The sequence below is a fragment of the Vombatus ursinus genome, unplaced genomic scaffold (assembly GCF_900497805.2).
Source record: "Vombatus ursinus unplaced genomic scaffold, bare-nosed wombat genome assembly UNPS02014973.1, whole genome shotgun sequence".
Taxonomy (NCBI): Eukaryota; Metazoa; Chordata; class Mammalia; order Diprotodontia; family Vombatidae; genus Vombatus; species Vombatus ursinus.
In genome coordinates, this window is record NW_020954751.1 from 13,312,293 (window position 1) to 13,326,500 (window position 14,208).

General features: G+C 42.0%; 1 protein-coding gene across 6 annotated transcripts in view; it reads right to left on the bottom strand.

The window, feature by feature from the left end:
- Nucleotides 1-13,858, bottom strand: part of LOC114030682 (metastasis suppressor protein 1) — a 226,735-nt gene extending 212,877 nt beyond the window's left edge. For all 6 annotated transcript variants that reach the window (XM_027845536.1, XM_027845534.1, XM_027845532.1 and 3 more), the window contains exons 1-2: nucleotides 13,810-13,858; nucleotides 13,096-13,283 (exon numbers count right to left, since the gene is read on the bottom strand). In XM_027845536.1, the coding sequence (XP_027701337.1) occupies nucleotides 13,096-13,167 (72 nt within the window). In that variant the 5' untranslated portion in view covers nucleotides 13,168-13,283; nucleotides 13,810-13,858. The remainder of the gene's footprint in view (nucleotides 1-13,095; nucleotides 13,284-13,809) is intronic.
- Nucleotides 13,859-14,208: the final 350 nt, after the last annotated feature.

A 14,208-nucleotide genomic window follows, 5' to 3' on the forward strand; every position in this document is an offset into this window, starting at 1 on the left:
TGGACATATTGACCTTGTGATGTCTAAAAACGCAGTTGGTAATGTGAGATTGCATCTCAGAAAAGAGTGTAGGGCTGGATATATACAGCTGGGAATCACCTATACAGTGATAACTGAAGCCAAAGGAACTCATGAGATCATTAAGTGATATAGTATAGAGAGAAAAGAAAAGAGGACCCAGGACAGAGCCTTGGGGAACACTCTTGGTTAGTGAGCATGACTTAGATGAATGACCACCAAAAGAGATGGAGGGAGGAGTGGTCAGCCAAAAAGAGAAGAGAACCAGGAAAAAACAATGTCAAGAAAGCCTAGAGAGGATGGAGTTATCTAAGAGGAGACGCAATCAACAGTGTTAAAGAAAAGTCTACTAGGCTTGGCAATTGAGATAGATGGAAATGTGGGAGAAAGCAGTTTCAGCTGATTGATGAGGTCCCAAGCCAGATTGCGGAGGGTTTAAAAGAAGTGAGAGGAGAGAATTGATGATACTTCACTTAGAGAGGCTTTCTCAAGAAGAGGATGAGATAAAGGATGATAGCTTGAGGGGATGGCAAGATCAACTGAGGGTTTTTTGAGGATGATGGAGAAATGCAGGTATGTGTAGGCAGCAGGGAAGGAGCCAGCAGATAGGGAGATACGAAAGGGGAGAGAGAAGAGATGACGGTGCAATCTTCTGGAAAACAAAAATATGGGAGGAGCAATCTAGAGTGCAATGGAAAAGGGTTGGCCTTGGTGAGACAGGCCCCCTCTTCAAGTCAGACTGGAATGGAGAAGGAGATAGTGGGAGAAGATGCCTGAGTGATATAAGATGAGGAGGAGGGAGGAAAATTTTTTGGTAAAGTGAGGACACAGCTAATTCTTTCACCATCTACCCCACAGAACTGTTTTAAGGAAAATCCTTTAGAAACTTCAGAGATATTTAAATTTGATTTATTTTTATATTACTTTTAAAATTATTATCTTTACTTCTACTTATATTGGAATCCTACTGCTAAGAAGCTCATAACTGAGATAGTGTGGTGCAGTGGAAAGAGGTCCTAATACCTGGGTTCAAATTCCACCTCGATGCTTATTACCTGTGTGACCTGGGACAAGGTATTTGCCATCCTTAGACCTCAGTTTCCTTATCTATAAAAGAGATGGGACCAGATGACCTCTGAGGTTCTTTCCACCTCTAGAATTATGACATGGGGAAGTAAGGTATGCATTCAAATGACTATAATACACAGCAGAATAAAATGTACTCAAAGAGATATCCAAAGTGGGAGCTCAAAAGAGAAAAATATCCTTCCTTGTTTAGAGAAGAGATGAGGGTAGAAAGGAAGATACTATTTGACCTAGACTTTGGCTGATGAGATCTCAACCAGCTACTTTGGGGGGGTCTTCTAGGCAGAGAATAACATAATAATCCAACCTACAGAGGGAAATGCCAAGCATACTTAAATAATAAAAATTAGCCAAGTTTGGCTGGAATATATTGATCAGTATAAGAAGTGGAGCCATAGTAGATAATATTGTTAAGACATATGTTGGTACTAGAGCACAGAAGGCCTTGAATGTCAAACTAATGAATATGGACTTGGCAACGAAAAGCCACTGAAGGGAGAAGCATGATCAGACATGTGCATCAGGAAAGAAACTGGTCATACAGACCCCATCTATCTTTAATAGACTAAGTCAGGTAAGAGTCCAGAACTACAGTAATGGCCCCAGGAATGTCAAAGAGGAGACACAGATAATTATACATTTAAAAGGAATAGCAAGTTGTACATAGGAGACTTGCAGTTTCATGTTAGTCATCTTTTTTATTATACTATGTTATAGAAATACTTGTTTTATTCCATAAATTAAAAATAAAATAATTTTTTTTGAGAGAGAGAAAGAGAGACACAGAGAGAGAGAAATGGTGGTTATTCAGTAGCATAGAGCCTTTGCCCCTACAACCACTTCTTCCATGGTAAGCATTAAAACACATTTATCAATGCCCTGTTACATCATCACATCTATTTCTTTTTAACAGGCAGTAACAGAGTTTGCAAATAGAGAAAAGTAAATGCAAATAAACCCTGGCTACAGGTAAATGTTGCACTGAGCCCAGGGAGGATTTATTCAGCTGGGAAAACATAACTCTTGCATTTCCCTGCTTCTACATTACAAGTTCTAAAAATAATGCTACCTTATTCAGGGTGGGGGCTGCTTTAATTGTGTCAATGACAATTTTTTTTAAATTTTATTTTAAGATCTGCATTCTCTCTCCCCTACCTCCCCTCCCCCAACCCCAACACAGTGAAAGCAAGAAACACAAAACCCCTTTTTACAAACATCTATCACCAAGCAAAACAAATTCCCCTAACTGATCGTGTCTCCAAAAAAAATGTCACAGTCTGCACTCTGAGTCCATCAGCTCTCTTTCAGGAGGTGAGAAGTATGTCACATCACGAGTCCTCTGGAATCGTGTCTTTTGGTCACTGTGTTGATCAGAATTACTAAGTCTGTCCAAGTTGTCTTTACAATATTGTTGTTATAGCGATGATAACACTGGCAGCAAGGTTAGTAATTAAACAGCATTATCCTCATAGAATCTAGCCAGAACACAAAGAATTGAGTGTGGTCTAAGAGGAGGGTAGGTGGTAAACTAAGAATAAATGTCTATCATAGCCAGACACCCCACCCACTCTGACTAGAGAGAGATCCAGATTACTAAAGTCCTCCTATGGGGCAGAAAGAAAAGACCTGGATAAAGAATGCAATCTTGTTCCAACTCAGCAATCCCCAGCTGTTTGATAAAGGTGATCCTAATCTACCTAATACTTGTTCAAAGTGCTTTCCAAATTCAGAGATAGAATGCATGATTCAAAAGGCACTCAACTGATTTTTTACTCACCAAGAGAAAACGGAGAGAAAAGGGTGGAAAAGCACTTAGAAAATCTAACCCAAGAACGCAGATGCCGAGTTTCAATGCAGGAAAAAAAATTTTTTTTTGGCAATGTCATCTAAGAACACAGGTCTCTAATGGACCTTCTGACTTAACTTCAACCACAAAGGTTCTACATCAAAAATACAGAAAGCTCTTTTTAAAAAAATATTCTAGGTCTGGACGCATAAATACACAGAGTTCAAGGAAAGACAACCAGTACTCTTTGCAGTCATGTGAACTTACTTAATTCACATAATTAGAAAAGAGAGAAAAGCAGACTGTTAGCGCCACAACGGGTACCGATGCATTCACCAGGAATATTTGGACTACTTATCTCAAAAAAAAAAAAAAAATCTTCCCCAAAGTAAAGAGAAAACTATATTCTGACGGTGCCTCTGCCTGCCCTCTCTACAGCTCCAGAGATACACGGAAAAGAACCACGAGAGGGAGAAGCAATCTTGTAGACCTTCACAGACCTTGGCATAGAAGGAGTTTTCACCAGGTGACAGATCTGGGAATCACCTCCAATGGTCCACTATCACCTGATCCTTCTCTCCTCTCCTCCACAAAACCACACAAAGTTTTTCAAAAGTATACCCCTATCCCTTTAAGAATTCTGTAACTGGCACTACTGGCTTGAACCTTTATTCTTCTCTCCCCACACATTCAATACTATCCTATCAAACCGATCAACTATCTGTCCCATGCTGTCTATTCCCACTGCAACCACTGGAGCCTGGGTCTTCATCCCTTCTATCCCAGCCTTTGGTTAAAACTTCCTACCTGACTATCCTTCCTACCTCAATTTATCCTGCACACTGCTGCCTGAATAACCTTCCCAAAGTCTTAACTCCTAAACAGAATTCTCTGTTGTTTTCACTCATGTTGGATTCTTCATGATCCCATTTAGGATTTTCTTGGCAAAGATGCTGGAGTGGTTTGCAATTTCCTTCTTCAGTTCATTTGACAGATGAGGAAAATGAGGCAAACAGGGTTAAGTGACTTGCCCAGGGTCACACAGTTAGGAAGTGTCTGAGGCCAGATTTGAACTCAGGAAGACCTGACCCCAGGCCTAGCGCTCTATCCACTGTGTTACTACCCAACAAGTCGAAACTCCTGGTCCCAGTATTGTCATCCCCTATCCTGATCCAAATGACCTTTTGTAACCTTCTCCCCCACGACTCCCAGCCAAATTGGTCTTTCTATTTTGTTTTCATCCTACCCAGTATCCATGACTTTGCTCACAACACCTATCACTACTGTCTGGAATGATTCTCCAACACTTTCTCTGGTCTGTCAATGTGGTCCTAATACTAGAGAATGTTGGGAAAGAGAGAATGTTGGGAAGCTTTCTTAACAAAAACACCTCTTTAGCAAAGAGTTAAGAAAGGCAGAGATATTCCTCAGAAAATTACTATGTGCTTATATGAAAATTTTATGCTACATGTGTAGTTGAAACCCTGGATGGTCTCAAGCTCAACTGACAGCATAGATTTAGAACTGGAAGGGACTTCATCTAGGTCAATCTTTTCATTTCAGAGATGAGGAAACTGAGGCATGGAGAGGTTCAGTGATTTGTCCAAGGTCACATGGGATGAATTGGAAGTCTTGTACGGCAAACTCAGGTCTTCTAATTCCAAACCCAATCTGCCTTATCAAACAACTGGCTTCCTTAATGCCCAACCAATATATTTACACTGTTGTCTCTACATTAGCAGACAATTAGTTATTTAATATGGTCTTATCAGCATTACAGTCTGTTAGTCTGAGTTAAACTGCTTAACTCTTCAATCATCTTCCATATACATATACATATACACATATATTTATATATATGTATTATATATACATACAGTTGTGTCTAATGGTAGCCATCTCTGGAGGGGAGGGAAGAAAAAAAGAGAAAAATCAATAAATTTACATGATAACTTTATTATATATTTTAAAAGAATAGCAAGTTGTACATAATAGATTTGCAGTTTCATGTGCAATCATCTATTTTTATTTTATGATATGGAAATGCTTGTTTTATTTCATAAATAAATAATTTAATAGAATAAAAATGAATAAATGAATAAATTCCAACTACTGTTATTAATGTACCTTACTTAGGAGTTGGGTAAGATGCAAAGAAAAACAGGATGCAATCTTTGCCCTCACAGTAAATAATTGGGGGTGGTAAAGCATGCAAGCTGGCTAGCTTACAGGTTTGTTATGAGGAAAGCAGCTTGTAAACCTAAAATCACTTCAGAAGAGGCAACAGGATCCAAAAGACAGAACAGTGGTTCTGGAGTCAAAGGACCTGGGTTCAAATCCCACCTCTGATACTACCTTGATGACTGTGAACATAACACATAACCTCTCTTGGGGCCCAGATTCCTCATCTGTCAACTGAAGGGAATGGCCTCAATAGCCCTTTAGGTACTTTCTTGTTCTAGATCTATAATGTTGAAATCAGGAGATTTGACTACATGGCTTCAAAGGCTGCTTAAGGATCTAAATCTCTGATGCCAAAATTAAGGGGTTCAATTCAGTGGCCTCTAAACTCTAGTTCTACAGTAATCCCAAATGAGTTATTATTACTAAATATAAAGATATAATACAAATGAGATGAATAATCAACCAACAAGCTTTTTGGGGGGGGGCAGGGTCAAGTGACTTGGCCAGGGTCACATAGCTAGTAAGTGTCTGCAGCTAGATTTGAACTCAGGTTCTCCTGACTTGAGAGCCAGTGATCTAACCACTGTGCCACTTGGCTGCACCGTTCCCCCCCCAAAAAAACAAGCATTTATTGATCCTCACAACAATCCTGCTAGGTAGGTGCTATTATTAACATCCCATTTTACAGATGATGAAAAGAAGGCAAACTGAGGTTCAGTGATTTGCCCAGGGTCACATAGCAAAAGTGTCTGAAGCATAATTTAACTCAGGTCTCCCTACCTCCAGACTCAGCATTCTATCCACTTGTACCATCAAGCTGACTCTAATAAATGAAAAACAAAATCTCTACCCTCAAGGTGCTTATATTATAACTGGGAAGATAACCAGGACATATATATAAACACATACAGTGAAAAAATACAAATAAATAGAAGTTAGTTTGAGAGGAAGGACATTGGCAGTTGAAGGGATAAAGAAAATGGCTTCTAATAGAACGGAGGTTCTCAACCTGAAATCCATTAATTTATTGGGGAGGGTCTCTTTTTATTATATAATTTAATTCAAAATTATAAAATAATTTATATATATGTATTTAATATAACTGTTTCAATAAAATTGGTTTCCTTTGTAATCCTATGTATTTTATTTTTGGCATTTAAAAGCATTATTCAAATTGAGAAAGGGTCCATCCATCAGACTGCCAAGGCACCAGAAAATTAAAATTTTAAAAGCAAAACAGTTTAAGAAACCTTGTTATACAAAGTGGTACTTGGGCTCAGTTTTTGAGGAGATGCCTAAGAGTAGTAATGAAAGGTCTATTTGATCAGAGGAAGGAAAATTTGGTCACATGGGCATAATTCAAAAAGACTTCACAGGAGCTGCCTGACAGCTTAGCAATAGTTAATAATCTGTTTCTGAAACTATGACCAACTCGTGCTGATAGATAGCTGCTCCTTCCAAGGCTTTACCACACCAAAGATGGCACGATCGTACGAACATAAATCCTAAACCACTTTAAAGCTACCAAAACACATGCTCTTTAACCATAAACCCCTCCCTCTATTCCCTGCTATTAGTTTTATGGCCTTTTGCCTTCACTACCTTCCTCCCCCACTGACCAAACCTTAGGCAGCTGTAAAAGTCTGGTCAAACACCCACCATTTGCTATGTGAAATGCCAACATGGGGTATGGTATCAATAATTTACAAGAGTTTGTCGTTCAGAGTGACTGATCTATTTTATATGGGCTGGACAACCTTACACAAAATCTCATGGGTTTTGTCTGTCCTCTGCTTGCTTTTTTTTTTTTTTGAGTGACAAATTCAAGAAAAGATTTGTGTTGTTATTGTTAAGAATTGGAAGAGAAAAAAAATCACACTGTATTTGTGGATAGAGTGCTGGGTCTAGAATCAGGAAGATCTGCAAATTCAGCTTCACACACTGTGTGAACTAGGCAAGTCATGTAACCTCTCTTTGCCTCAGTTTCCTCAACTGTAGATAGAAATAATAACAGCACCTATCTCAAAAGGTTATTGTGAAGTTCAAATTAGATAATATTTGTAAAGTGCTTAGCACAGTGCCTGACACACAGTAGGCACTACATAAATGCTTATTCTCTTCCATTCACATTCTTTTTAGGAAGTACTAGGAAAGAGGTTCTTGAGGGATCTCCAGGAAATATAGACAATTCTCCCCCATCCCAACCTGTGATGAGAGAAAATTGTCACAGGATGCTGCCAGGAGTTTCGGAGAAGGTCCTTTACTAGTTCCCACTCTGGTCAGAATTTTAGGAAGTGGATGTTGGGGAGGTGGGGCCGCTGGTAAGGAACTGAACAAGGAAGTTTATTCTGCTTAATGCAGGTACTCTCTGTTCGAAACTTGACACGTTTTCTAAATGCAGAAGTGCTGGGGAGACTTTTAGGAAAGACACGTCAAACCCCACCTTAGTCACTTTATATAACCACCAGACACAACATCCTAACCTTGTACAAAGTTCTCATTTCGACAGGAATGGCCCAGCTTCTGACATGATGAAAGCCTTGGATTTTGGTAAATCTTCCCCACCCCTGACCTGTACCTTTCTTTTTTTAAGGTAAATTAATAATTGAAAGAAGAAAAACATCAACCAGGTTAGCAACCTAGAGTTCAACTGAAAGATTATCCCCACTTCTATGTAACAGCTGCCTGAACATCGACAATTTTTTTACTGTCCCTGTTTACTAAAAAAAAAAATGTGTTTGGTATGTTCAGGCAGTCTCTCACTTAAATTTCTTCAATAACAATAATAATGATAATATTCTCACAACAACCCTGTGCAGCAGGTGTTATTATTAACTTCATTTTGCAGATGAGGAAACTAAGGCAGACAGAGGTTAAATAACTTTTCCAGGGTCATACAGCTAGTAATAATAATAAAAATAACAACTAGCATCCACATAGCACTTTAAGGTTTGCAAAGCACCTTACAAGTGTTATCTCATTTTATCCTCACAACAACCCTATAGGGCAGGTGCTATTATTATCCCCATTTTACAAATGAGGAAATGAAGGTCAACAGAGCTTAAGTGACTTGTCCAAGGTCATACAGCTAATTAATGTCCCAGGCCAGATTTTAAACCAGGTCTCCCCGATTCCGGGTCCAGGGTCCTATCCACTGCATCTCTTAGCTGACTGTAAAACAAAGGGACTGGATTAAATTCCATTTCAACTCTAACACTGTTATGTTCTAACACCTTGTGTTCCGAAGTCTCTTCGACTTCTAAATCCAGGATCCTAAGTCAGCCAAGGGCCTTCATGACAAATGTCTAGACTTCCAAGGCACTCACCATTCCTCTTTACTGTTTCCCTTGCTAATATGTGACACAGAGTGTCATAATCCACCTTCCCTCCTATCTCAGTCAAGAAGAGCCTGTCTACCTAGACAACATTGGGGTGCCCTATAAAGCATGCAGTATTGGGAGTCAGAAGACCTTGGTCAAATCAGAATGGGATGTTTACCAGAGAGAAGAGAAGCCTGGGAGAGAGAGAAGATAGGAGGGAGAGATAGCTGTCCTCAAAGGCTGTCACCTGGGGAGGAGGGATTAGACTTTTCTTGTTTGGCCCCAAAGGGCAGAACTAGGAGCAATTAGTCAAAGGTGCAGAGTCCAATTTAGGCTTCATGTCAGGCAAAATCCAGCAATCAGAGCTGTCAAAAGTGGGAGAGGCTGCCTCCAGGAGAGCTGAGTTCCCTCGCCTTGGAGGTCTTCAAACAAGACCTGGAGACTTGTCCTGGATGTTCTCAGAGTAGAGATTCCTGTCTAATGATTAGCCTGCTTTTCCCTTCTTTTTCCTCCTAGAGAATGTATTTATAACACCTCTGATCTGTTCTTCTATTTAGACTTTGAAAGACAAGTATTACACCCTAGAAGGGCAATAAAGATGATTTCCAACCCACTGTGGGGCAAATGTGGTAACCTACCATTGTAATATAGCCTGATAGAATTTTCAAAAAAAATTCCATTTTGGGGATTCCTTCTTTCTGTGTGTAGGTTGGACTAAATGGCCAATGGGGTCCCTTAAAACTGTCAAATTCTGTGAAATATCAATTCTTCCATTTATTACATGTTACCTTAGACAAAGCATTTAATCTCACTGTGCCTCAGTTTCCTTCTTTGTCAAATGAGAAGGTTGGCCTAGATGATCACTAAGACATCTTTGAGCTCTGCATTCCATGAACATCTCTCCTCTCCTCTCCTTTGAGCTCAACCATAAAAGACCATTTTAAGAACCAGAGGCATAATTTACATGGCATAAATCAAATTAGATAATATTTGTAAAAAGTATTTGGCATAAAGAAAATACTAAATACATGCTTATTCCTCTCTTCTTCCCTAGAATGGAGACTGATTTGCATATCTTTGCATCATTATACAGCAGTCACTGACCATAATAGGTAAGAAAGCACAAAAAAACAAAACTGCCATTTCATTCATGCCAAACCAGTATTTATTAAGCATGTTCTGAATGTCTGGCACTCCACTACATCTATGGGGGAGGGGGTATGAAACAAACAAAAAAAAAGTATAAGGTATATATTTCTCATCAGTAAGGACTTAACTTTTTCATTACAAAAATATGGGGAGAATCTCTCTTGATCTGATCCCTGAGTTTATCCAGACTTGAATGAATGGAGAGTAGTAGCCTAGGAATTATTCACTTCAATTCTCCAAAGAGGAAACTTACTCCCTTCCTGTGCTGTTAATGACATTGCCATACATTTTTTGAAAGAAGGATGACATTATGGAAGTCACTACTGCTTAATGATTTTGTTTCCCAGGTCCGAAAGCACTCAATTTTTTTTCTTTTAAAAAAAAACAAAATGTATCTGTTTATACTACAATCGTGGGGGTTACCACACTTGCCCAATGAAGGTGGATTGGAAACCATTTTTATTGCTTTTCCAAGGGTGCAATGCTTGTCCTTCAAAGTCTAAACAGAGGGGGGATCAGAGGTGTTATAAATGCATTTAGGAAGAAAAAGAAAGGAAAAGGGAAAAAAATAACAAAGCAGGTCATTAAACAGGCTGAGCTACAGATCCAAAAAATCAATTTTTTCTACCATTCTTTATGCAACATTAATAAGTCCATATCCTGTATAGTTTCAACATTTTATGCTATAGGGCTAAGAATTAGGAAATTTTCTTTTAAATCTCTATTTATTAGACTTTAATCCAAGTAGGAATGTGGGGAAGGGAATCTCAAAGAAAATAGTGGTTTTGTATACAAAGACCTCATACAAAAACACATTTGGAAATCAAAGACATTCTCTCTTTCTTCCCCTTCCTAGTCCCCTCCAAACGAGAATATGAAATTTTGCTGAGTCCAAGGCACTCAGACTTTTACTGTAACTCGATTTTTAAATGCTGTACTGAGAGGAGAAAAAAAGCATACAACCCTTCAAACTACTAAATTCAAAAGGGAAACAGCCCAGTAACCACAAACCGTAAATCTACAGCTGAAAGGGAACAAAATATAGGATTCTTTATGTTCAACTGGAACCTTGCAGGAGCAAAGAATGGGACATTAGCCCCCAGGAATGATCAACTTGGAGGATGCTCCAGGAGAATAAACAGGGGGGATGGCACAGATCACCTAATGCTCAAACAGGATTACCCTCTCAGAAATTTTGGATGGGAACGGCTGAATGGGAGGAACCAAGCCCTGACTCTGGATTAAAAAGAACAAAGACAGGGGAAAAACTCCAGATGTGAACACTCCCAGATTGTGGTGGGTTGGCTTGGGCAGGGAAGCGGAGGATTCTAAAAACTACAGACACTGGAAACACCCATCCATCTATCCCCTCAAAAAGTAAAAACACAGCCTCTACCACTGGATCTCAAAACCCTTTCCCAGTAATTAGAAAATCCCTCTGACTCAAATAAACATTTGGTTTGGCAACAGGGTGAGGTGGCTTGAGTTGAATACATATGTATGTATGTATGTATAAATATGTGTGTATACACACACATTCACATATTTCAGAATGCAGCATGAATCAACCTCAATCTTTAAAAAAAAAAGTACTCAACAGTTCAACATCTATAAAGGGCAAAAGAAGGTTGTGATGGTAGGGGTGGCTTTTGGAAGGAATTATAATCCCTCTCCTTCCAAGGACCAGCTCAGTAAAGTAGATTTGGAATTCAGAGGCTGAGTTGGAATCTCAGCTCTGCCACTTACAACTTGTGTGACCTTGGACATGTCACTTAACTTCTAGGCCTGAGGTTTCCTAAGCTAAAAAAATAAAGGGATTAGGCTAAATGGCTTCTGAAGTCCCTCCCAGCTCTTCTTATCTATGATCCTGCAACTAAAATAATTTCTAGCAAGCAGAGTCTCACTGCAGATCATGCTTTATGAAAACAAAGTCCTCTGCAAAGTCAGATTCCCAACAATTTGATTTGAGGTTTCCCTTCCATAATGAAAAAGATGGAGGGAGGATGGTTAAAGATACCATAAATAGGGAAAGGAAAAAAAGCACCCCTCTGGGGCGGCGTGTGTTTTAAGGCTGGGGAGGGAGTGTGTCTGTGTGAGTGTTTTAAGCCTGGTTTGGTGGGGGGGGACCCTTCCCGAAGTCCATTTAACTGAAATGAGCTCTGGCCAAACCTTTACTGTTCATTAGACAAAAGCCGATCTAGAGTAGGTACAACAGCAGCAAACGAGGGGCATCGCATAACACACCCACGCACACACAGAGCTTTCCAAACCTGCCCACTCTCTTTAGGAGACCTACTTTTAATTGAACACGACCCACCCAGAGCTGCTGAGGCAAAACAAAGCGGACCACAGCCAAAGAACTATCCCTAAACATAGATTTAAAATAACAATAATAACAATAATAATAATAACCACACCACCCCACCCCACCCACTACGCCTTTAAGCATCCCCTTTGCAGCTGGCTTCATCTGGTGGAGTTGAGCAGGGATGGCTGGCAAGCTACTTCTTCCACGGGCTCTAAAAAGGTCAGGTTTGCCATCCCTTCCATGGGGGAAAAAAAAAATACTGTCCTTCAATCCTTTTCATGTACAAGGTAACCTTTAAAGTGGTTACATCAGAATATTAGTTTTTCTTTAAAAAAAAATGGGGCTGGGCTGGTTGGATACGCTTGCACTCAGACTAGAAAGGAGACGCCTTTCTCTTTTCCCTTTTTTTTTTTTTTGAGGGGGGGCGTGGTAGGGGGAAGAAGACCCTGGGGAGAAGGCTATTAAAGGGTGCACTGGGAACTTTTGTAAGACTCCCAAGGGTAAAGTGAGGGCAGGAATGCCCAAAGCACACAAACATGCACAGAGGCAGCTTTGGAACAGATTAATTACCCAGCTAATTTGCTCGCCTCCTAGAAAGAGAAAACGGCCAGCTTTTTTTCCCCTCCATTCCTCCCACAACTCTGCCACACTAGGTAATGACCGGGGCAGTGTCACCGGTCACTACCCTGCTATCCTCCCCTCCGCCCTCCGCCTCCTTCCATCATCAGCATCCTCCGGGATACAGGTTTGGTTTGCAGGTGACTGACTGCCTTGCCCTCCCCTCAGGAGTCCGCGCGCTCACTAGGTCCTTTACAAGTGCCAGAATGCAAAGACAATAGCAAAACTTGGAGCTGAGGAAAGCAAGCGCTTGTCCCAGAGGTGGGGCGATGATGGCACGGGGGCAGTCACATTCGAACAGTCCCTAGACTCAGAAGGTGGACCCTCTTAGGCTGTTAGGGGCCATCCTTTTCAATTACAACCATCGCCCAGCAGGAACAGCTTAAACGAGCAGAGCCTTCCCCCAGGAAAGGGCTATAACTAACCCAGCCCCCGGCTCGTGCAGGTGGGGATAGGAAGGCACTGGGACGGATTGGGGGGTGGGGACCCTTCCGTACAAGGATGAAAGGAGGGATGTGTCAAACAGCGCGGGTGCAATTTCCCCAGCTCCGGCTAAGGGCTCCCGAAGGGGGTGGGCAGGGCAGGGAGGGAGCGCTTGGCCACCAGCTCCCCTCCCCAATTCTTACCTTCATGTCGCTGATAATGGTCTGGAAGAGCCCTCCCAGAGCACTGCATTCCTTCTCAATCACAGCCTCCATTTTCCCAGCTCGGGCACACAGACGGGCAGCGAAAGCGCTTCGATTCCACGCCGCCTCCGGCTGCTGCTCAGCTCGGCAGCGTTGGGTTGGGGAGGCTTGGGGGTGCTTTTTCAAGCCTTTTAAAGTGATTTCCAAAAAAAAAATAAAATAAAGAAGTGGAGGAGAAATCGCCTGGTGACCTGAAGCCCCTTCCGCAAGAGAGGGAAAAGGGGTCAATAATCAGAGATCTAATAATTATTTTTTTTAAAAAAATGAAAACCCAGTTCTTTACTAATGCTTATTCCCTACACGCACCGTCTAAGGGCTCCTAACCTCAAAAAGGACCAGAGATGGAAAATCAAGCGACTATTCTTCCCCACAAAGGTAACAGCAAAGCCCATCTTGTTGCACAGACAGTCACCCCCTGACTCGGGATCAACTCCATTCGAAAACACTACCAATAATAATGCTTTAAAAATAATAATAAGGGTAAATAACTCCAAAGGTCTTTTCGGGTGCTGTCTAAGGGCAGAACGGCAGCGGTTCGCAAGCTAGAAGTCTACGGCGATCTGCGGCTTTTGTAACCCCGGGGACTCCCCTGGCACTGCGCTGGAAACCCGCCCCCCCCCGTATTCACGCGGCTCCCGCAGCCGCTCCCCAAACCTAGCTCCTGCCCCTTCGGCTCCGGCTCCGGCACTGGCTCGGGCTCGGCTCCGCCGCCAGCTAGACGTTCCAAGAGGCGCACGCGCGCGCTCCCGAGGCTCGCCGCCGAGCGGGGGTGAAGGGGCCTGGGCCTCTCTGGGCCGAGCTCTGCCTGCCTGCTCAGGCGGGCGGGGTTTGGAGCGTTGGCCCGGGAGGCGCGCACGGGCTCCCCCTGCAAAGGAAGGGAGCGGCTGCGCCGGCGGTTGGAGGTGCGGGGTATGCGTGCTGCGCCCCCTCCCTCCCTCTCGTGGCTGGGCCGGGTGTAGGGTGCGGGTTCGTATTCAGGAGGATACTCGTTCGCCGCTTCCCCACCCCCGGGGCGCCTTTCCAACGTAAAACAGCGGTGCGAGCTGAGTTGGG